This window comes from Glossina fuscipes, unplaced genomic scaffold, assembly GCF_014805625.2.
Source record: "Glossina fuscipes isolate IAEA_lab_2018 unplaced genomic scaffold, Yale_Gfus_2 88, whole genome shotgun sequence".
NCBI classification, from domain to species: Eukaryota; Metazoa; Arthropoda; class Insecta; order Diptera; family Glossinidae; genus Glossina; species Glossina fuscipes.
Genome location: NW_023998442.1, coordinates 1068392 through 1092369, shown reverse-complemented (window position 1 = coordinate 1092369; position 23978 = coordinate 1068392). Strand labels below are relative to the sequence as shown.

The 23978-nt window shown below is 33.2% G+C and overlaps 1 protein-coding gene across 1 annotated transcript; it reads left to right on the top strand.

The window, feature by feature from the left end:
• The first annotated feature begins 10830 nt into the window (after positions 1-10830).
• LOC119638417 (protein takeout) lies at positions 10831-23909 on the top strand. Its single transcript, XM_038035185.1, has 5 exons — positions 10831-11126; positions 15480-15589; positions 23016-23280; positions 23355-23504; positions 23561-23909. Exons 1-5 carry the CDS (start codon positions 11048-11050, stop codon positions 23710-23712), a joined length of 756 nt encoding a protein of 251 aa, XP_037891113.1. The 5' UTR covers positions 10831-11047; the 3' UTR covers positions 23713-23909.
• Positions 23910-23978: the final 69 nt, after the last annotated feature.

Sequence of the window (23978 nt, the reverse complement as noted above, 5' to 3'; positions counted from 1 at the left end):
AGGTAGTGGCTTTGAAGGATCCAACGTGGAGCGTGCTTTTCACCGCCGCAATATTATTATTAAAAAAACGAATTGTAATACATTGTTTTTTTATATTTTGATATTATTTGATATTTATAATAAAACTAATTTGTTAAACAAATACAGTCTATGGAATCTTAAATATTCGAAATTATTCGATTTCTTTTTGATAGATGCAACAAAGGCCCTTAGATATTATTGATTTATTGATTATTCTAGAAATAAGGGACAATTTTTTACGAAATTGTTGGTCGACTTTGTTTAAATTATAAATCATACGCATTGAAATCTATATGTGAGAAGTCAGGCTAGATTTTTCGAGGTCAAAAAAGCGCTGTCGTCTTAATTTAAAAGTCGACTTTTCAGATTTCATTCTTTATATTTTTGCTTTGGTTTGGTTGGGGATGTGCTTTCTGAATTTCGCTATTTTTTCAAAATGCTTAGAAGTGTTTAAGACTGTTTAAAACTGTTTAAGAAACCATTCTCAACCCGCAACTGCCAAAATGTACAGATTAGTCGACCATTAAATACCCTAAGTAACGTCGCTGTTATTCATTTATTTTTGTGAGAATACGAAAAAAAGTATACGTCAACTGATGCGATTTAAATTTAGTAACTTTATTTTACTTCTTAAAGATTTTATTACTTTTTAACTAGTTTCATCGTGGAGAAAAGATAATTAGATAAATTAGTCGCTTGTTTTTCTTGAGAACCCGCACAATTGGTGGAGTGTAGAAAATAGGCTTAGGTAATGCCAATAATCTACGGTTAAGTTTTATGCCCATTTGATAATATGGACCAATATTCATCATATTATCGAATGTTAAAAATTGAACCGTTTCGCCATAGGGCTCAAGAGAATCGTTACAAGGAATGGGGTCCACAAAGTAGATCCATACAGTTCAAATTTGGTTCAATTATATCAAATTACTATTATTATTATATTTCGTCATAGGATGTTAAAAATTAGACTTTTTTGGCATTTTGCAGTTTAGTTTTCATAATAATACTTATATGCGGCTATGTCCAAACTATAGGCCTACTTGATTCATATTTGACGCTGTTAAGTTTTATATCAGATTGCTCTTACGAACCAAGTTTCATCATAAAATATTAAAACTTGAAGATATTTGCCTTATAATGACTTATTTTTCTTGAATACCCCGCATATGGTGTGGGACTTTAAAAATGGACATGCATGGTCCAAATTCGGAAAATTAAGTTCTATGTCGAAATACTATTATGGACCAATTTTCACTATGAAATATTGAAAATTAAACATTTTCGGCTTATAAAGCTTTAGTTTTCGTAAAAATGGAGAGGATTCAAAAAATTTGCTCCATTTGATGCAAGTTGTTCACATTAATTTACTCAGAAGTTTTTGTTCAGAAATTTCGAAAATTGCATTTACTTTTCCTAAAACGGTTTTTTAAAATAAGGCATAATAGGGGAAGATGTCGAAGAATAGATCCGTATAGGAATAGGAGTCATTTCCAATAGGATGGACGCTTGGGCCTACGTGCACGTCGCTGTGCGAAAATAGCGTCCTGCAAATTGACAGAGAGATAGGCAAGGTTAGATCGACCCAGATAGTGATTCTGAGTCAATCGGTGTAATAAAAGGTGGGTCTATCCCAAGTTCTTCGGAGTGTTACATATATCCACACAAACGAAATATACCTGGATAAGACGTTTATAAATAATTGCAATTCACGAAGGCTAGTAAGATTTCTATTAGTAGCATAGATGTGTTTGGCTAAATCAACTTTATGGTTGTGGATTACATTTTATTTCTATTTTTCATTCATATATATGTGTTTGACTTTGGTAGACGTTAATGAGTTTTCAAAAAAAAGTTTATATGTTAAATACAACTTCCGCAACCGATTAATTTTCGGTATGGCATCCATTGTTAGACTCGTAAACAATAATCATAAAATGAACTTTATATGTTTGTACTGAAAATGAGTATTCTATCAAATGGAAAATCTTTACACAATAAATAACTTATTAAAAAATTACTCATAATAATTCAATTTTTTAAAGAACATTAGCGCGGAAGCTTATAATTGTAATTCGTTCGGAATTGTCTACATTGTCAATACATAATTTTGTATATAGAGAGGTGTTTATCTATGCATTCATTTATTTTCAAGCAAACAATAATGTGCTGGACCTTTAGAATACGCTTTGTAAAGAAACTATTCTTTTGTGAAAATAGAAACGTGCCTTAAATCAAGCGAAAAGTTTTCCATTGTAACGAATTAAGGAAATAGATAGTGTAGCAGCGATGCAAATCATATAAATTCTTTTATAAGGTAATTAAGGATTTGTGCTTGAGCATATTACAAAATAATATAGATGAGGGCGACAGGAAAGCAATTAACTCAACGGATAGAGGGACAAACGTGTTTAAAAAGTTGATAATAAAATCTACAAATTTTTATGCACACAGATGGGATTTTAAATATTTTTATTGGGATAATATGTAAATGAAATGAAATCTACTTAAAATTTCTTAGAATATTCACACTAAACAGTTGTGTTTAACTATTGAATTAAATAATAATAAATTGAAAAACATTTTTATTTAGTTTGGTCGAATTTGTTTCACTCCCGCTGCTATCTTGCGAATGATATTTGACTATAGAGACGAGCAGAGCTCAATTCGTCAATTTATATTTTTACATAAGAGGGGGGATTAATAACGCCTTTTGATGGGTGTCATGCCTTACAAAAATCCCAATTATTTTCAGAATGTACAAATCGTCAAATAGTGCTCGTCAGAATGCCACATCATTTCGATTGTCTGGTTACGAATTATAACGGTTTTAGTTACTTGACTTTTGTTAATTATAAAACAATGGAAAAATTCAAATCTAGTTTGCTGATTAAATAGTGCTGATTAATAGTGGTATTTATTTAAAAAAAAAATCCCCTTTTAAATTCAAGTTTGGCTTGCGTTATGACAAAAACGTTAATGATTATAATAATATTATAATGTATGACTTTTTTGGTTATGGCGACTTCTCTGATTTTAAGTGAGATCGCACGAACTGATTGCAGTGGACGCCAAAAAAGGTTAAGTGCAAAAAAAGCGTGGGAATTATTGTTGGGTGAAAATTGTTGCTGCAAGAGATGGCTAACATTCTAGAGACGACAAGGAGCAGCGGGACCATTATTTTGTATGAAAACCTGGGAGAACTGTTCTCCACGTGGGTGCACTCCCACCAAATCGAATCGATTGTTACAAAGGCAATCGCTGCTACGCTAATCGTATCTTCTTCGTATTCTCCAGGGGAAGAAATTTGGCACCAATGATGAAGTCATTAGGGAAATTAAAGCATTTTTATTTTTTAATGTTCAGTATTTTTGGGGTAAGCCATTGTCGGGTGTGGCTCACATGTGCAAATGTAACTGCAGTTATATGCGATAAGATGTAAATGTACGATCCAATGTTTGACGTCAACAATTAGCGGAGGGTTGCAATTATTAACACATACATTCAAACTAATAATGCTACGTATATTTATAATGATAGCACTTGAAGAAATTATATATGGGTAAAATGAGTTATACAAAGTAGTTTCTTGAGAAAAACATCGTTGTATTGAACAGATCATTTAAGTTTTTATATATTTTAATTAAGTTATCGCACGTATCGCAGTGGAACTGGATTGCCACTTGACAGGCCACACGATATTCACACAACCATCCAGATGAAAGTTAATTTTCACTTTTATAGTTAGCCATCTTTACCACACAGCTGAATACAACAGCAAAAGCTAAATTTTCTATATGTAATCACCCCACAGGTCGGTAACACCGATCAAGCCAAAAAATTACTATTATTATTAATTTAGCCAGATAAATAAATTCCAAAACTAAATTCTTAAAGCACTAGCATGCATATAAGGCTATTGGCTTTATTCAAAACTCTACCGCACTTGAGTTTTGAACCGCACTTAAGTTGTTAGTCGAGACCCTTTGCCTACTCGGCCACTCAGGCAAGTAAAAATAATGTAACGCGAGCAATAATAGTCTATTTCCTTCTTCTATTTAAGGCTGTCGGAGTGCTAAGAATGCTTTGTCAAAAGATTGGCTCGATCTGGTCTGAATAAACCGAATACAGGGGAAATATGAACGGGAAGATAGTATGTAACAGTGTAAAATAAGTGGGAGAGCACCGGTAGAGATCTTCGGCGACTAGGCCTCAGCCTGGAGCTTCGGAAAAATACAATTTTTTTTGAGATGACCTCTTTGGGCCGTCAGAGAGCGTTTTTCGGGGAAATTTGTTTTTTTACTCTATGTTCACAAGCAAAGTAGAATTTAGCATAAATTCAAACGTAAATTATTGATCAATGTATTAATTTAAAAGCACGTAAGTTGGAATTGTGCGGGTTAAAAATTTAATACAGGTAGCCTTTCTATACCAATACAGTCGGCAATACGAGAACCCTCTTAAAATATGACAACATGACAAAGGTATTTTTGGTCGAAACAATTTCCCTATAATTTAAAAATGAAATTTCTTACGCAATATTAGAAAACCTTTTCAATAAGTTTTCCACATTTTTGCTACGGGTTTCTAAACACTTACAAAACGGTTTCGCACAGCTGTTGCATTAAAAAAACGACTAAGAATTTGGAAGCATCTGAGAGTAAGTAATTTGGTCTACTTTGTTATAGGAAGGATACTTGTACTTGTACTCATTCTGCCCTATCTTTTCAGTTATACACGAAAACTTGGTCCATATTACCCGATTGTCGAAATTGGTAAAAAAATTTTAAAAAGAAATCTAAAGTTTTAAATTCCAAGATCTACGATTTTGGATTTTGAGATCGAAGAATTAAAGATTTAAATAAAAGAGGGGTCTCACCTATCGCGTGAGTTTGCTATTCATGTTAACCCGAAAGTCTCTGATATCGTGATCGTAGTTTTGGCAAACGGAAGGACGGGCATGACCGAGTTGGCTTTTCTATTTAAACAGATAAAGTGTGCAAAGAAGTTTGTGCAATTTTTCTTCTGAAGAACAACTAAGAACATTATAGTTGGGCAAGGCCGATTAAATATTCTACACAACATTATCTAACTCAAATCTCATTTTTATTGTAGAATGCAAAAATTATGTCTTATATAAAGGCACATTTTTTATGTGCGTATATATGGGGAGGCCGATTCTAAACCTAATGTACAAGGATCAATTTTCGTGAAAATCTTTATTAGGGTGAGATTCATAAAATAGGACGAGATGGTCGAAATTTGGTACGGTTAATTTTTTTATGTTAAATAACTGTTATGATATAATTTTCATCATAAGAACTTCAGTTTTCGTTATATAAGAGAGAATTCAAAAATTGTTCCAGTCGATCTAAAGTTTTCATACCAATTTAAAATGTCCAAATACTACTGCTTAGCCACTTTTGCCGAGAAATTGTGAAAACTAGCATTTTTTTCCATATGATTACTTTTCAGAATAGGGCATTATATGGGGAATGATCGCAGATGTGGACCGAACCAAACCATTTCCAACAGCGTTCGTGCTTGGGTCAAAACACGTTACTGCACCAAATTTCATCAACATATCTCAAAAATTGCTACTTGTAGCTTGGCTACGAATATACATGGACAGACGGACAGACAGACAATTCAAATTGTGATTCTGAATCGATTGGTATAATAAAATGTGGATTTACTTTATGCCTTTCTATGTATTTGTATGCGTGTATGTATGTTACATAAGTCCGCAGTAACTTAATATACCCTGTACTACAAGCGGTATAGGTTACAGAAAAAAATAGAGAATGATAGAGAGGATATTCTGTCAATAGTATTATCATCTGCATATTTTTCCAATCTTCTCGCCAGAGTGTGCGAATTCTATGTCGGGGAAAGAAAGTCTGAGAATTTGACGCTAAGCTCAGAGGGATTTTTTTTTTTGAAAATAAAATCATAAAATTTGAAACATGGCTTGAGCAGATAAAAAATTTTCGCATTGAAACAAGTGCCAATAATAAGAGTAATGTTTTGTGAATGTAACCGAAAGCTTAGGGCATTCCATTTGCTAGCTAGCTAGTGGGAAATTTATATTCCGAAATTTTGACTTTTACAATACTGGGCTCATTTCGCCCATTAATGATGGCTTCGCTCGTTCACAGCAAGGCACGGTAGTCTACAGCCTGACCGAGTTATTACGCTGAAGACTTTGATTTTTGCAATATTGAGCTCACTCTGCTGATACTTTTTGATACTCTACACTCAGCTAAATTATCAAACCTAGGGTGCCATGGATTCTCGACGCTAATGAGGATTGGCCAGCGCCAAGGTTATTTGTTCTTTGGATATCATAACGTGTTCGCTATTCACTGTTTGCCACAATTGGGTAGTATTATCCTCCAAATTAAGCAAGAAAAGCGACTCTTGCCGTGTTTGAATTTTTTTTGCACGCAAAACTCCGCTTATTCAAACCTTATGTTGTATACATTTCAATGGGATAACCTAGACTATTACGTAAAATTTGGATATAATTCAGAGGAAAAAGTCACAATTTAATAAATGCTGATAGGCAAGGTAAGGTCTTTATCTATATAACGACTAGAGTGAAGTAATTAAATGATTAAGAGTAATGTAGTCATTAAAAGTATTTAATTGCATATTAAAGTAAGGAAAGCAAGATTATTATTATTTTTATATACTATATTAGGGCAAAGCGAAAAGGTCTCGCATTTGAACACAGAGAAGGCGATATTGGCTTATGATTCACTATTAATGAAGAGAATAAAATGCCAATAGAGTTTCGATTCGTTACTATTACTAGTTACAGAATAATGTCTTAATAATATGACAAGGAAGGAATATTGAAAGCTCTTTTACTTTTATTACAAATTTTGTTACAAATTCGAGTACTTCCTCTTCGTTTTATGGAAGAAATGTGTACAATATATGCAAATGCATAAGCATTACATAAATACATTAGCTTACGCAAGTATGGTTTGCTTTTGAACTCGACCGTTTGCTTGACTTTTATTTTATTAGAGAAAATACATACAGACATACAAACTGCGCAAGTGTTGCATGTATACGTAATGGTTTGCTTTTGTTTATGTTTTTATGCTGATCGAGAAAGAAAATACACCTAATCCTCTTTTTACATGACAGATGCGTTTCGAAAAAATTTGTGCAACACCAGATATTGGCTGAATGGAAAAATAGTAGATTAGTTTCACGCCTAAATATGCAACAAAAAATTACAATAAATATTATTAAAAAATTCTTGTTCCAGTGGGGTCAAAACAGTTGCATTTAATTTTTCCATTTAATTACTACAATGAACAAATGTTGTTTGAAAAAAAAAAATTACCAATTAGGCTCTTTTGGCATATAAGGGTAGACATTTCACGAGAATCCTTATATGCGGTGGTATCCAAGAAATAGACCTATGTGGTCGAAATTCGGCAACGTAAATTTCTTTGTCAATTTACAATTAACAGCTTTGACCTTTTTATCATATAAGCTATCAATTTCCGTAGGAACGGCCATATGTGAGAGGGTTAAAAAAATTGGTCCAACCGACCCAAAGTTTTCATACCAATTGCCGACATACTACTACTTAGCCCATTTTGCCAAGAAATTTTGAAAGTTACATTTTTTCCCCACGTGACGACTTTTCAGTATAATGCGTTGTACGGGGAATGATCGAAAAAGTGCACCAATCCAATCCGTGTTCAATAGTGTTCTTTCTTGGGCCAAACTGCGCCTGCGTACCAAATTTCATCGAAATATCTTAAAAAATGAGACTTATAGCGTGAACAGGGACATTAGACGGACAGACAAGCAAACTGTTAGACAGGCTTAAATGGATTTAGAAATTGATTCTGAGTTAATATAATAAAAATTACGTCTATGTGAAGTCCTTCTGGGTGTTACATACGTCCGGACTAATTTAATATACCCCGTACCACAAGTGATGTAGGGTATAAAAAGTAAAAATTATGTAAACATTACCAAGTTTTATGCATTGTCATTTTTTGACACTAAACATAGGACTACAATATCACTACTATCACTAGAATTATTTTGCATAATTCGCTTCATATACGCTTATAATCGACATAATCTAACTGAATTGTGAAAAATATAACGTGTACTTGTAATGTATGTGTTGTGAGGAGTGAGAATGAAAACAATTCATAGAATATTGAAAACCGTGTTAAAACAAAACAATTCAAGTAAAAACGGTAAAGCAAAGAGGAAAAGAAAAATTTTCCAACTCGTGTTAAATCAAAATGGTGTAAAAATAGAATTAGATGCATAATAATTACGAGTATATATGTATATATGTAGAGAGACAGTTGACGCTTCAACTTCAATTAGTATTTTTCCTAACTGGTCGAGTTCGAAGCGAAAACCAAGCGTTCAAGTTCGTGGCAAACTATAATAAAACAACAAAATCAGGAGCTTTTTATATTATCTTGTGTTGCTTTTCAATGTTATGCAAGTCATTCAAACGGAAAACTGGAATATCATTGAAAAAGCTGCATTTTTGAGTTTTTTTGATAGCGGTTCCTTTCAAGATCATTTCAAAAACAGTCTCGCTCCTTACTACTTACTAATGGCCACTTAAAGCGAATCAGTGAAGTTTTAAGCAAATCTTTTGGAAAAATTGTATAAAAACGTGAAAAAAGTATCAACAAATACAAGAAACATGTGAAACAAGTAAGAAAACTATATTCGGTTGTGACCGAATCATATAAAGATGCTGAAAAAAAAAATTAAATTTTGATATATTGTAATACTGGGTAAACGTGGTCAATTTTTTCCAATTTTATACATGCATTATCCCATCGCCCATAGAATATGCGTTCAAATAATTGCACATTTATTTTCATTCCTTTTGAAAAACAAAAGTTTACTTGGTATTGCAGGCGTGTCCTTCGATCAATTTGGCCCATTTTCAATACCAACTTGGATGCAAGGACTTCCAATGTTTCTGAAAATTCCAAATTTGAAGTCGATAACTGCATTTCTGCGGTCAAAGAATGTTTGCAACAAATATAACATAGACGGACAGACGGACATGCTTAAATCGATTAAGAATTTGATGGTGATCAATTCAAGTATTATTATACGTACACTTTGTAGGATCTCTGAAGCTTCCTTTCGGGCGTTGCAAACGTTTTGACAAAATGAACATTCCCCCAAATCCTTCGGTGATCGGCAGAAAAATTATATTCTACTGTGGACAAATCTTCTATGCTCCCCGCCTCTCTCTTAAAAATTCAAAGGAAATTTCATGTTTATTCTTTACAATACCAACCGTGTGAGACCGATTTTTTGCATTTTTGTATAGCATAGCCCATGAAATATCCAAATTTTTATTGCTACAGCTTATGAGTATAACAAGCAAGAAAGTTTATTTTCTTGTTTTTGAAAACAGAGGTGTTCTCAGCTTACTTTGTACTGCAGTTCCCTTCTCTAGTCGATGTAGCCACTGGTAGTACTTGGCAAGAACTTTCAATAGCTGCGGCAAATTTGAAGCCGAGGACTTAATTTTTGCGAGCAGAAGAATATTTACGATAAACGTTATAGATAGGAGACAGACAGACAGACAAATATGCGCAAATCGATTTAGAATTTGATACTGATCGAGAATATATGCATATTATGAGAAGTGCGAAGCTTCGCTGCGTATTTTTCGGGGAAGTGGAAGGCAAAACAATCAAAAAATTTACGTTCAAAATCGATTCAAAGTCGCCCGAATTGGAAGATTAGGATTAAATTAAGAACAGTAAGCAGTACGGATTGTAATGTTGTTTTATCTGAACCGAATAGCACGCACTGAACGGCTTACCTGTGACATATAGGAAAAGTTTCAATATTGTTTTCATTTTTATATCCTGCACTACTTGTGGTAATACCTAGGATGTTGTTCTTGTGGGTTTGACCTACAGGTCACAAGAGTTGAGACATTTTCATTAAATTTGGTGTAGTTCCGTGCTTTAACTTAAGGATGTACGCTATTAAAAATGATTCGAATCGAGCTGCTTTTTCAAATGCTTCCCGTATAAGTCATTGCATGAATAATTGTAGGGTGGTACCGGCTTTTTTATGATGAGTCGCGTATCACTATAGTCTTTTCACTAGTCTATATTCAGATATAACATATCTCTCAGTCTCCTCTGTATGTGGGTTACGATGAAAATCAAACAAGAAGAGGGGAGATTATGGATAGAAGATGGACTGCAATCTGGGGAATACATACCCGAATGATGAATGCGATGGCTTAGACGACCATACTTGCAACTTCCACGTCAGTGATAATGAAGGTATGATCTACGGCACTGAGGATTTAAATCGGTTATGTCGATTACATAGTCGCGCCTCTTAACTATTTGCCAATGCTATAGCCCTGTACTGTTTGCAAGCTAATTGCTCTCAAGACGAACATAACTACGTTTTTCGGTGCGCTCTTTCGGTATGTGTACGCTGTGGCGATCGCAAGCAAAACACAGTCACGCTTCGTGCAGCACATTGCTGAGATCAGGTAATTAATTTCATACCAAAAAAATGCTTGTCACTCAGATGAAGTTGAGATGATTAGCGCATTTTGGGACACCTTCATCTATATGCATGCACATAATATGTGTATCTTATTAAGAGCGGTTTAGCAAGCGCCTAAGGTACGAATTCATAACATTTTTTTTCCCATATTTCTTTTGTGTAAAATTAAAGCTGTACGGATGTTACGTTGCAGTATGAGTAAAAGCTTTAACTGTTGAAAATTTTAAGACTTAAATCTCGATAGCGGTAAAAGATCATCTATCAGTTATATTCGTCTATTCTCGGTGAGCGGTTGCTTTTTAAAAAGAAAAAAAACAAAAAAAAAAAAGAAGAAAAATCAGAAAACCTAAAAGCATCTAAACTGGAATGTAAAATAAAGAGTCTTTGGGAATTTAAAAAAGAAAAAAGTAAACTCAAAGGATATAAACGAGAAAAGAGAAGAATAACAAGGAGAAATACATTAAAAATGTGGAAACCTTTAGTCATATTGTTGTTGTGTTCAACGATTATAAAAAATCTTGTTGTCGCCCAAACAAACGAAATACGTAAGTTTTTTTTCTTTTTAAAGGAAATGAGAAAGAAAAATTGCATATATATGCATACCTCTGTGTAATTGCAAAATAAATAATATAAGTAAATTTTTATATCTTGTACAGAAAAAAATAAAAATAAAAATAAATAAATAAAGAAAAGAAAAGAAAAATGCGGAAATTGATTTTTTATCTTAAGTAAATATTTAAAATTTAACTTAACATTGATTGGCTTTATACTGATCTTTACAGTTTAAGTGTTAATAAAATTCATTGTTGGTGCAATACCTTAACCAAATTATGGTTGAAACATAAGCGAGTTCAAGGTTTAATATTTAACTTAAACTATTTTAACACGATATCGATTGTTATAAAATTTACCAGTTTTTCATCTCTTTCTCTTTAGTGTTTTGCGTTTTAATCATTTTCTATGAACAATGGATTGAATAGCATATACGTTAATAAACAAAAAAAAAAAAAAAAAAAAACTGAAATTCATTTGTCCACAAATAGTGGGTCAAGAGCGGTCATTTGATTTTAAGATGCTTTGTCCAATGGCTGTTAAACTTGTATACGACATGAGCTAAAGAAAACGATTGCAATTTGTAGATAATTAAATAAAAACGAATATTAAATTGAAGTTATTCTTTATGGTAGGTAGCACTTAACATAGATTTCTAAAGAGAGTTAGAGAACAGCAAGCGAATAATTTAAAAGATATAATTATTAAACGAATTTTTTATGCAAATTATATCAACAAATTTTATGGAAAAATACGATTTCGACATAAATCAAGAAACTTAAGAAAATCTTTGCTTATATCCTAAGCTAAGAAAATGTCGAGTTGATTATCACCATGAAATTGCATATCCTTCCCGTATGAGTAGTCGATTAGACAAAGAAAAATTGTGATTACCAAGTTCGCTGGTTCGTCTCAACGCGTTAGAGCATACTTGGTAAGGACTTGGTCGCTAAAGGTATAATACTTACCAATTGGACACACATCCAAATATGTTGTGGCCACTTCCTATTTCTTTCATCACTTTTTTCTGACCGTCATCGTCGGACAGGTGGAATACCCCGATCGGGTCGCGTTAACAAATAAAAAAAAGCAATTTGAAGGTCGGTTAACGCATAGTACTTATTGATCAGGCACTTACTTCTCAGGTTGCGATCAATCTACTATCAGTATTTAGCCTCTTCTTTATATCCCTCACCACTTGTGGTGAAGCGTATATTAAGTTTGTGCGGTCGTATGTAATATCCAGAAGGGCTTACGATAGGCCCACCTTTTATTATTCCAATCAATTCAGAATGATTTTGCAAATCGATCTGAACCTGTCTGTGCTTGTGTTTCCGTTTTCAAGCTGCAGTTCGTAATTTTTGAGATATTTCGAAGAAATTCGATATGCTTCCGTGCTTTCGCTCAAAGGCGAATGCTATTGAACATCATGGTTTGGATCGGTTCCCTTACAATGATGAAAAGTCGTTATATAGGAAAAAGATGTAACTTTCAATATTTCTCGGCAAAACTGGCTAAGTAGTAGTATTTCTATATTGGTATGAAAACTTTAGATCGGTTGGGGCGATTTTTGAAGCCCCTCTCTTATAACAGAAACTGAAGATCATACGACAAAAAGGTATAATTTTCAATGCTTTGTGATGACAATTATTTCAAAATAGTAATTGAACATAAAAAAATTAACTTTGATCTTTTGCAGAGCAGAAAAGCGTAAGTTTTAATATGTGGTGATCGAAATTGACACATAACATTATAGTAAGTTCATACAAAAATGAACTATACAAAGTTTAGATCATCTACGCCCATTTTTGGATCCAGCCCTTTGTGAGGATTAAACTTGTTTTACATAATGTTGCGTTTTGGGCCTGCTTACCCATAAATATGCACATGGAAAATATGTCTTTATATAGAAACAAGATATAATTTTTGCCTTCTATAACAAAAATAGGGTTTTTGTTAGATAACGTAGTGTTGGGTATTCAAAGGCCGGCCTTGCCTGACTATAATGTTCTTATTTGTTTTGCATTTATCGAAGTTTGACATTTTATGTGCTGCGAAGTGTCAGAGAAAAACGCAAGAATATGTACAATTCTAGCTGAAGTCATAATCAAGTTCAAAAAAATCGTTTTACATTTTTTAATTTCTTGGCGAAATCATTAAAAACATACGAACTGCATCTACCTTTCCTTGTATTCACGAATAAATGAATATAAACATTTTCTAAAGACATTAGGCCATAATTTACCAATAGCAGTCAGAGCTCTGTTGGAACTGCTTAGCCGCAATAAAAAAATCTTTTTCATGCCATATGTGACAATGGATGAAAAATGAACACAATTCAGAGTCAGTCGGCCAAGGGGACGGCAACCAGCGAAAGTCGTCCAAAAAAGCCGAAAAAGTAGTGTCATTAAGACATTTCCAGCTTGTAGACAGGGCAAAAGCTTTTCGGAGATATCTTCCGGCGATTGAAGGTTGTAGATGAAAATGCTGTTTCATTATCTTATTTATTGTGGGCGGGCAAATCAAACTTAAGCCTACTGTCTTCGTGGCGATCCCGCAAATATTGTCCTCTTCAATACAAAGACGCAAACACGCAAAACATCATCTGTGATTAATAAAAAATCATGCTTCTAGTCCTAAAAGCTCAATGAATCAGCAGATTTTACTTTAGAATATCAATAGATAAAATTTAACTGTGCGATCTGATTCACAACAAAGTTTCAGCGAAGAGAGCATTACTAACGACAATGAGGAACTCTCCGTCTTAGTAATTGTTGATGGAAACATTACTGGGGACAATATGCACAGGGAAAACGTATTTCTGAAATATCATTTGTAAGCCGGCTAACGCTGGATATTAATAAATTCAATTCAAGTTGAATACAATTTACCAGGCGGACCTTGCTTATTGATGCGGCTAGCTGTAAAAGCAGTCATTGTTTAACCGCGTTAATGATTCCATTTTTTTTTTGCTGCCATAGGACAAAGCTTTTGCAATTCTCAGCAATAGCACAATTTGTCAAAGCGTTGGACATGCCGAGTTTTGCGCCAAAAAAAGAACATTCATCGACAACATTTCTTCTTGCCCGAGCGGGCAAGCGAGTACAAGCAAAAGCGGTTTTTGCACCGCGTCATTACTGGGAATGAACGGTGCATCAGTTGCATAATTGCATCATGGTGCATAATTTCTGTGTAAAACTATGTAACATTCAGCCGCGAGATCTAGTCGTTATGGCAAGAAGACAATACTTAGTCTTGGATGTGAAGAAGGGGATGTGATCTGTTAAAGTCAGAGGAGGCGGATACTTCCAAACGCTACTAAACATTACTATTCAAAGAAATCAATTCGAGCGGTTCACTTAAAAAAAAAGGGCAGAATATCAAAGAAAGCAACGTAGTCGATTTTTACTTTACATGCGTCCATCTGTTCATACCGCTAAACCAGTCCGCTACATGTTAAAAGTACTCAACTGGAAAATGGTAGTTCATGCAGTTTACTCACCGTGCTCGCGTCATTTTGATTCAAACTTGTTTGCGTTATTAAGCAAGACTTGAGTTCGTACAAAGATGTGGAAATGGAAACAGTTCGCCACGAAAAGGGGAACATATTTAAAATCATAATTGGCATTCATAAATTTCCAGAAAGGGTTTCACAGCTAGCGATGGGTAATACTTCGGATAATATCTTTTTTATCATTCTCGTACAACAAGAGTGTGTTTTCTATGCAAAAATTTCGGTCTCATATTAACATACCTAGTATCTCCTATTATTAAACGTAATGATCGACTTTCTTTGAGGCTTGATTAGCATGACGATTTAATTATTTTCATAATTTTTTCGAAGATATAAACAGAAAATTAAATCTATTTTAAGATATTACGTATAAAAAGTATTATATATAGATTTGAGTCAACTGATCTTAGTTTTGAGTGTAAATGCGTTACAAGTCAAGTTGAAGGTTGCTTCATATTATATATATTTGTTTTGTCGATACACACAACACTGAAAATTATAATATTTCTAAAGTCAACAAACTAATAAAGTAAACTTATTTGATTTGGATTGACAATGCGAGTCTGTGCCCCCTTATATCGGCTATCATGTATGTACATATACGTACGTCATTCATTCAGTTATTAAATAATGATAAGTGCAAAGAAATAAAAAACTATACGTTCAATAGCTTTTAGAAATGGAATCGCTTATGATTGATTAGAAAATCGCAAGGTGTTATTAGCTTTTGTTTTTATTATATAGATATTTGTGCGTAGAAATTATTTAACAAAAATTGTACAATACTAACTAACTTATATTGAATATATACTTTTGTGTGTTTTTCATGTAGCTGAATATGTTAAGCAATGCAGGCGTGATGATCCCAAATTAACGGAATGCTTTATTAGTTCCCTGGAACATTTAAAACCATATCTGGCCAAGGGTATACCAGAAATTGAGGTAACTTTGCATATCAAATAATTTTCAATTTTCAAAATTGTAATTTTTGAAATTTATCTATTAAATCAAAATTAAGAAAAGCATAAGTGTGACTACGGCCGAGACTCATAAAATTTTCTAGTTATTCTTTTTAAAGTGTTTACCTAAAATCTTATGGAAATTGTTTTAGAAATATTTTAAGTTTTTTTTATACCCAACGTTTGCAGTGCCTAGAAGGAAGCTTCAGATGCCTCGCAACATATACATATTATTGATCAGCATTACATTCTAAATCGATTTACTCATGTCCGTCTGTCCGTCTAAATCTGTTTTACACATTCTCCTGGCCGCAAAAATGAAGCGATCGACTTCAAATTTGGTAGAAACCCAGGCTGGTATTGAAAATGGGTTAAATTGATCGAAGGACATGCCTGCGGTGCTACGTATACCGAGAACACTTTTGTTATTTAAAAGGAATAAAAAATTGATCTTTCCATCACTGATCATAAACTATAGCATGCAAATGTACAATCATTTGAACGCATATTCTATGGGCGATGGTGTAATAGTTGTATGAAAATGAAAAAAAATTGCCCTGCCTACCTAATATTATATTGTATCAAAATTAATTTTTTTTCTTCAACATCTTTATAACGCGCAGAAACAAGTCTGAAAAGCCCCATAAAGTATATAAATTGTAGGTCAGCATGTTCGTTTGTCCGTCTGTCCAGTCTCTGTAGTATCTATGAGAAATATTTTCCCTTCGCAAAATTTTTGAAAAAGAACTCGGAAGTGACCTATACTTTTCAAAGGACACGCCTACAACGCCCACGCGGCTATGCGACAAAAACATTTATTTTGAAAATAGAAAAAATCAGTCGCCCTGACTTCATTTTATAGAGCATGAAAATTTAATTCTCTGATTTATTTATTTTTTTTTTTTTTAGCCTAACGGTAATGGGCATAAAAGTTCGATCGCAACCGAATACAATTTTCCTACTCGTTTTTAAGTAAATCGCTTAAAATTTACAAAAAAGGTTATATAATATACCGATTGCAAGAAGTGTGTGCGCTAAGTAAATTCAGTAAGCTTCATGTTTTATTATTTCGGTGCATGATATAAAATTCAGATACAAAGTTCAGCAATTTAATGTGAAGGCGTTGCGAGGTATACACATCTGGCAGGCACCAAAAGTTTATTTTTCACTTTTTGGATATTTAGGTGCAGAAGTTTTTTTTTTTTTTAAATTCTTCATACATAAAAGATTGCTTTTGTTTTACGCCGAATCTTTTGCTCATCTTCAACTAGCAAGCATTAGATTTTTTCCATATTCAAATTCACTACACTATAGTACACCACTTTTTTTAGTAGGTTTATTTTTATAAATGAGTTTTCAAAAGTAAGCGTTATATGGAAAGTAGTCGAGAAAGTTCCCTAATCCGAACGTGTTTGCAATAGCGATCATTCTTGGACCAAAACATGTCGGTGTCAAAATATCCCAATAATTGCAGCCTTTAAATTGACTTATGTGTTTGTGCAATCTAAGTCACTTTAAATAATACGGAATGATGTAATAGGTAGGTCGATTGTATATATACATATATGTACAATATACAAGACTTCCTGTCCTTCATAAAGAAAAACTCCTTTCATTGCTGCATTTTGATCAAAACCCTTAATAATATTGACCGGTTTTGATTATGTGTTACAAAGTAACCAGTTTTTTTTTTTTTTTTGCTAGAGAAGAAATTATGCAATTTTTAAGTTTCTTTCCTGATTACTGCAATAAACACTTTCTATTGTTGTCAATGCACTTCCAGGCATTGAGTATTAAATTTGACTTAACGAAGCAACATTTTGTTGCCGTTAACCATTAACTGACTGACTGACTGACTGACTGACTGATTTACTCATGTTCAAGACACGAAGCTGGCTAACAAGAGAAAATAGCAAAATGTCGTTTCAATAGCTACGGTTATGATATACAACTTCTTGTTGTTGGATTTCTCACAAAATTAATTGAAATTGCATTTTTATAACCAACATGGCAATATAATGGCTGAGGTGTATTATGTTTATCTTTCTCTTTGTGACATTAAGATGTGCGCATAAAGGCTCCCATAAACTTAACATATTCTTATTTGATGAAAGTTAAATATTGATTTGATTTAAATTTGTTCTTCTGTCCGTTCATCGACCTGCTTACATTTAAAGGGTAAGGTTAAAAGTAAATTTATACCATCTCGATTCGTAACCTTGAGTCAAGTTTGAAAATGGTCGTGGTTTAACCGAAGTAACGCTTATAATAAGCAAATATTGAAATAAATTATAACTTTTAAGTTATTTAGGATATATTGATGTGAAAGTTTTTAGAAAAATGGTTTCCACTCCTATAAAAAACTCTCACAAATTGACCAAAAATTGACTTATAAAAAATATCGATTTAAAAATTTGGATAAATATTTCCTATGAACATAACTTTTATTCCTTTTTCTTAATATGATCAATCATTTAGGGAATGTCCCCGATTTACATAGCGTGATGACGGCCAGAAACTAGTTTGAAAAGCGAAAGAAAGAAAGAAATAAGGAGATGGTGGCCGCAATCTAATGGATGTGAGCTCAATCAATAAATGTTATGCTTTTACCGACAGAGTTGTCATTATAGCTACAAACGAAATTAACTTTAGCGCGTGGTCGCGAGTCTTACCTGCTCGCCCATTCGTGCGGATTATAAAAAGTATCGATTTAAAAAGTCGGATAAATATTTCCTAGCGCCACAATGAAAACTCCAAAAATGATTTCGATCAATGGATCCTGCCTTTTAATAAAATATTTCCGAACTGCAATCCGTTGCAGTGTTGAGTATTAGGGATTCGTTCTAAGGGGAATATAGCTTTTTTTAGTTTTGAGCTTTTAATTTGTTACCAGGTGCGGCAGTAGCCGTGTATAGAGCAATGCTGGGGATATGATTTTCGCAAAAAAAAACATTTAAACTGAGAGATATTTTAATGTTTTATTTGCTTATAAAGACAGGTAGTTAGGCAGGTAGGTGGCTCAGTCTAGCTTACACTTAGAATTATTGTTTTGGAGTAATTTGTTAACAATTCTCATATTTAGTTATTGTTATTTTATATATATGTAAATTGTTTGTTTGTTTATATGTATATATATATATATATATATATATATATATATATGTGTGTGTGTGTGTGTGTAATTTTAACAATTTCCATAGGCAGTAATGTGAAAAGCAATTATCTTCTTTTATGCTTGTATGGTTAGAAACGCTTTGTATGTATTAGGCGATTTCTATTATTTGTTAACCCGCGAATCTGTGTCAGATGTCTTTCAAATATTTTTAACACATTCCCAAAATAATAATTCATTGCATCGCTTTAATGTCATAACTATAGTTTTAGAGTCAAAAATGCTGACTCTTTGTGTAAAGTTGAATGTTAAACTAAACAAAAAAAAAAAAACAAAAAACAGCAATCAAAAAATATTAAGGCGGTCAAAGTAAATTTTCATGTCTGCCGTTAAAAATACAATTGTATGTTAGCTCGTATGGTGTATCCATCCATCCATCGTTAAAACTTGGAAGTACAGTTATATTTTCAATATATTTCTGACAACTGGTTTAGTCTAAGCAAGCATTGATCACAACCTATAGCAATTTTCAAAGCGCACTTTGCGATCTTATAATTTCAATTTTCTATAAAAACTTTTGTAACGCTCAGAACTAAGTTCAAAAAGCCTGATATAACCCTTACAAGACCAGTATCATTTTCGAAATGCACCTATGTATCTCTGTTTGTTCGTCCGCCCAACTGTGTTGTATCTGCAGTTAACATCCAAGAATAATTGTCTTCATATCGGCAATACAATTTGAAGCAGGTCAAAAGACACGACTACCTGCAAACACGTCTACTCTCCTAACTTTTTGTTCCTCACTCATAAACTATTATAGATAATTGACATAAATTTCAATTTTTTTTTTTTTTTTTAAGAAACTAAAAAATCAGCCAAGCTCACCTAACACGGACATTGTACATGGAAATTTCATTTTTGGTTTTTCTTAATTTAGTTTCGGTAAGGATAACAGGCGTTGGGTATAAAGGAATCAGTAGCAGTGGAAAGTAATTTTCTTACTTGTTTTTTGTTCAAGTGTTTTAGAACTTACCCCGGCATACACGTGGAGATTCTTATAATTTTAAGTAATTAATTTTTTTACGCCACTGTCTCTTAAGTGGTGTTGTCCAATTTTCAATATCAACCCGCGGGCCAAGTATGAAGGCGAATTTGAAGCGTGCAGCTTCATTTTTGCAAACAAGAGATTGTATATCTCAGATATTATTGAGTGCGGCACCAAGGGTCGAATCTGGATCTTCTCACTTCATCTCGAACATCTGAACGACTAAACTATGCGGCAGCGTATTGCATCCGTAGCAATTTCTTCTGTTTTAAGAGAAATAAGGATTGAACACATTTGCAACTTACAGTTAAAAGATTTTATCCATTTTGTAACAATTGCCCTCTTAAAGTATATGGAAATCAAAAAAGGTTCGCTTTATGTAATTTGAAGAATTTTTATACGAACTTTGATTTTCTGTTTTCTGTCTGGCTTTAGCGAATCTTTTAGACCCATCCATTTTATCTTAGCAAAGATTGCAACAAAAAAAAAAAAAGAAAAAAACGAAATTATTAACTTTGTACGAGGAGTTTATGAGTCATAAGTAAAAACCTAAGAAGCATTGGGATTCCTAATTTTTGTTGTAAATTAGGCAAATGCCTTGACCGATTTCGCCCATTTTTAATACCAACCTGTGTGCAAGAGCTTTCTGTGTTCTTGTCACATCTGAAAGTGATATCTTCATTTTTGGGACAAAAAGAACTTTCGAAATAGACATTACGCAAACGGAAAGACGGACAGATGGTGCTGCAAACATGTTTTTTTTTTGCTTTTGAAAAAATTAATCCTTCGGTGTCGGGTATAAAAAAAAAGTTTTTCCTATAATGTTCAAAACCACCAATGCAATATGGCCAATGTAAGATTATGTTATATAATTCCTTTAGACTTTTTACTTTAAGGTTCTATTAAGTGATTAGCTTAATTCGATACACAACAAACTTGTGGTTAAAAATTGATGTGAATTTAATTTTTACAGAAATCGGAAAACATGAACCGATATCTAAAGTAAGAATAACAAGAAAATTATTTTCGATTACGATCGAATCTTTTATTCTCATCATCCTTATCCTAAAAAGAGTTTACAAAAAAGGAAAAAACGCCGAAGGCAAGAGTTTTCTTTCAGCTCAGCTTTTCTTGTAGGCGTCTTCTTTGGCCCGTTTTTTCAGTCATCTTCATTTTTTTTCTTTGAAAATTATTGGGGACATCTTCATTTTTGGAAAGGGGAAAATGTTTACCACAGATATTGCACAGTTGAGCAGACAGACAGATAAGCGGGCGGACAAGTTTAGCCTTGTAAGGCTTGTTTCTACGTAAAAGTATTAAAAAAAAAATTAAATTTTGCTACACTAGAATGTTGGGTAGGCGTGGTCAATCTTTTCCATTTTTGGACTTTGTTAGGTATTACAGCATTGGCCATAGAATATGTGTTCAGAAAGTTCAACAGTAAATCGTGCGCAAGAATTTCCGATGCTTCAATTTTGGGGCCGGGAGAATTTTTAGAACAGACCGACATGCATAAATCGATTTCGAATTTGATGCGGGTTAAAAATATATATATACTTTGTAGCTGAATCTCCCTGCTGGGTGTTGTAAATGGTTTGGCAAAATGAATATTCTCCACATTCTTCGGTGATAGGTGTAAAAATCATGTCGATACTGCTTTGTTTTAATTTCACCTTGAAAACAGAAGATCTTGTTTGATCAGCCCATATTCAGAAAATCAAACCATATTTTTAAAACATAATTTGAATAATATAATTTTAAAACAATAGTTCAATTAAGTCTTCAATTACAGAGAAGGATCTCAAAAGTGCTTTGATTGGTTTAAGAAAATATAACCGTAGGGTAACAATAAAAGAAAAGCGCTCGCAATAGCAAAGACACATTTTCGGAATGATTTTTTAATATGACAACGTTTACTGGCATATTGACAAAGTCCATTCGCTAGTAGCCCTGAAATGAAATGTCCTTTCCTGCTTTCATTTTATAGAAACTGTAATACCACTTGAACTACTGGATAATGTTAAAACGTTGCTAGTCGTCGCCTAGGCCATGAATTCGTTTCATAGTTAATGTACTATATTCCTGTACTATAATCCACGATAAATATATCGATGTAAAAAAGCTCAACAATTTGAGGTCACGTGAAAATGTCTTGAGTGTGTTCCGTGTGGACGAAAACAATTCTATAGCGATGAAAACCAATGGCTTAAATTATAGAAGGATCATCTTCGGTATGGCCCAACAATGACTTTGTGTTAAAAGAAAAAATCGCAGGGAAAGCGATCATTGACTTTAGGTGGATATCAAAGCATAAAGGCGAAGGTCTCCTTTTTATATTCTGCACCACTTGTGGTAAGTTAGAGCGGACATATGTAACACCCAGAAGGGCTTAAGATAAATCCAACTTTTATTATACCGGTCGATTCAGAATCCTAATGCGAATTGATCCAAGGCTGTCTGTCCGTCTAATGTCTGTCTATGTAAATTTGTGTTTAAGTTACAGGTCGCAATTTTGGAGATATTTTGATAAAAACATGGTACAGCAACGTGTTTTGATCCAAGGATAAACGCTATTTAAAACGGTTCGGATCGGCCACTCCTTATATAACATCCTCAAAAGTTGTTGTATGAAAAAAAATTTTAATTTCCAAAATTTCTTGACAAAACTGGCTAAGTAGTGGTACGCAAGCATTTTAAATAGGTATAAAAACTTTGAACTGGCTGGGGCAATTTTTGAACCCCTTCTCATATAGTGAAAACTCATATAGTGAAAACTGAAGTTTTTTATGAAAATTATATCATAATAGTAATTTAATATAGAAAAATTAGCTGTACCAAATTTGGACCATCTCGGCTTATTTTTGATTCTTTGTAGAGCCGAAAAGTCTAAACTTAAACAAGTGGTGATGAAAAATGACCAGGAATATTATAGCGATTTAATACAAAAATGATCTCTACAAAATTTGGACCATTTACGCTTATTTTTTCATTCTGCCCTATGTAAGACCTAAACTTGCACTATTTTAGGCTGCGTTTTGGGCCCGCTTCCCCATAAATAAGCACTTGAAAAATATGCCTTTATATAGAAACAAGACATAATTTTTTGCTTTCTGTAATAAAAATAAGAACTGTGTTAGACAATGTGGTGTAGGGTATTTAATTTTCAGCCTTGCCCGTCCATCATGTTCTTACTTGTTTTTTGTAAAATTGCATTGTTGATAAATTTTCTTCCTGTGTGAAATCTCTTTTTAGTTGCCTTCAGTCGAACCATTTAAAATGGACACTTTATCGTTGCAATTAACAGATGGCCCGCAAGGATATAAAATCACCTTAAAGAACATGGATGTATTTGGCTCGAGTGAATTTCAAGTCAAGTCTATGAAAATAAGTGAAAATGGTGAACCATTCAAGGCACGAATTGTTATACCTAAATTAAGAATTGACGCCAAGTATACTAGCTCCGGTGTACTGATAATAATACCGGCCTCAGGTGGTGGCGATTTTCACGCCGTATTGGGTAAGCAAGAAAATGACAATAAACATTTAAAAATTCCTTAGCACTAAGCTTTCGCGTAATGAATTTATTTGAAGATGGTGTAATATGCGATCTCTCCGGCAAAGTATCGACTTCGCAAAGGGATGGCAAAACTTATTTGCATGTGGATTCGCTTAATCTCCATTTGGATATTAAAAACGCTGATCTAAAAATCGCTAATGCTTTCCGTAATAATCGTGTGCTACGTAAGTATTTTTATAAGAAATTTTTCATTTGACTAATTTTCATTTATTACCATTAGTGGAGGCTACCAATTTGTTTTTACGTGAAAATGGTCATTTGGTGATCGAAGCCATGCAACCGCAATTACAAAAGAAACTGGCCATGGAATTCGCTAAATTGGCCAATCAGTTACTCAAGCACGTTCCCCGAGACTGGTTCTATGTTGCATAATTTTTTTCTTTCTCTAGTATTTGTATTACTCTTTTTTGTTTTTGTAAATATTTTTATAAAAGATATTAATTAAGTTAAAAACTCGTTGAGTTAGAGCCAAAAAAAGATAAAAGCAAAAACAAATACTTTTATGTTTCTCTACTCCGGGCTTTACATCTAATTGTGTTTACATTTTAAAAGTAAGTTTTTTTAGGGAAATTACATTTTATATTTAGCATTTATTTAGTGTATAGCATTTTATAATTTACGGGAATTTTCTTTTCGAA

Coding starts and splice junctions, on each gene's coding strand:
- LOC119638417 (XM_038035185.1), top strand. CDS start 11,048: ATGTGGAAACCTTTAGTCATATTGTTGTTGTGTTCAACGATTATAAAA. Junction 11,127..15,479: donor CGCCCAAACAAACGAAATAC/GTAAGTTTTTTT, acceptor TTTTTCATGTAG/CTGAATATGTTAAGCAATGC. Junction 23,281..23,354: donor CGATTTTCACGCCGTATTGG/GTAAGCAAGAAA, acceptor ATTTATTTGAAG/ATGGTGTAATATGCGATCTC.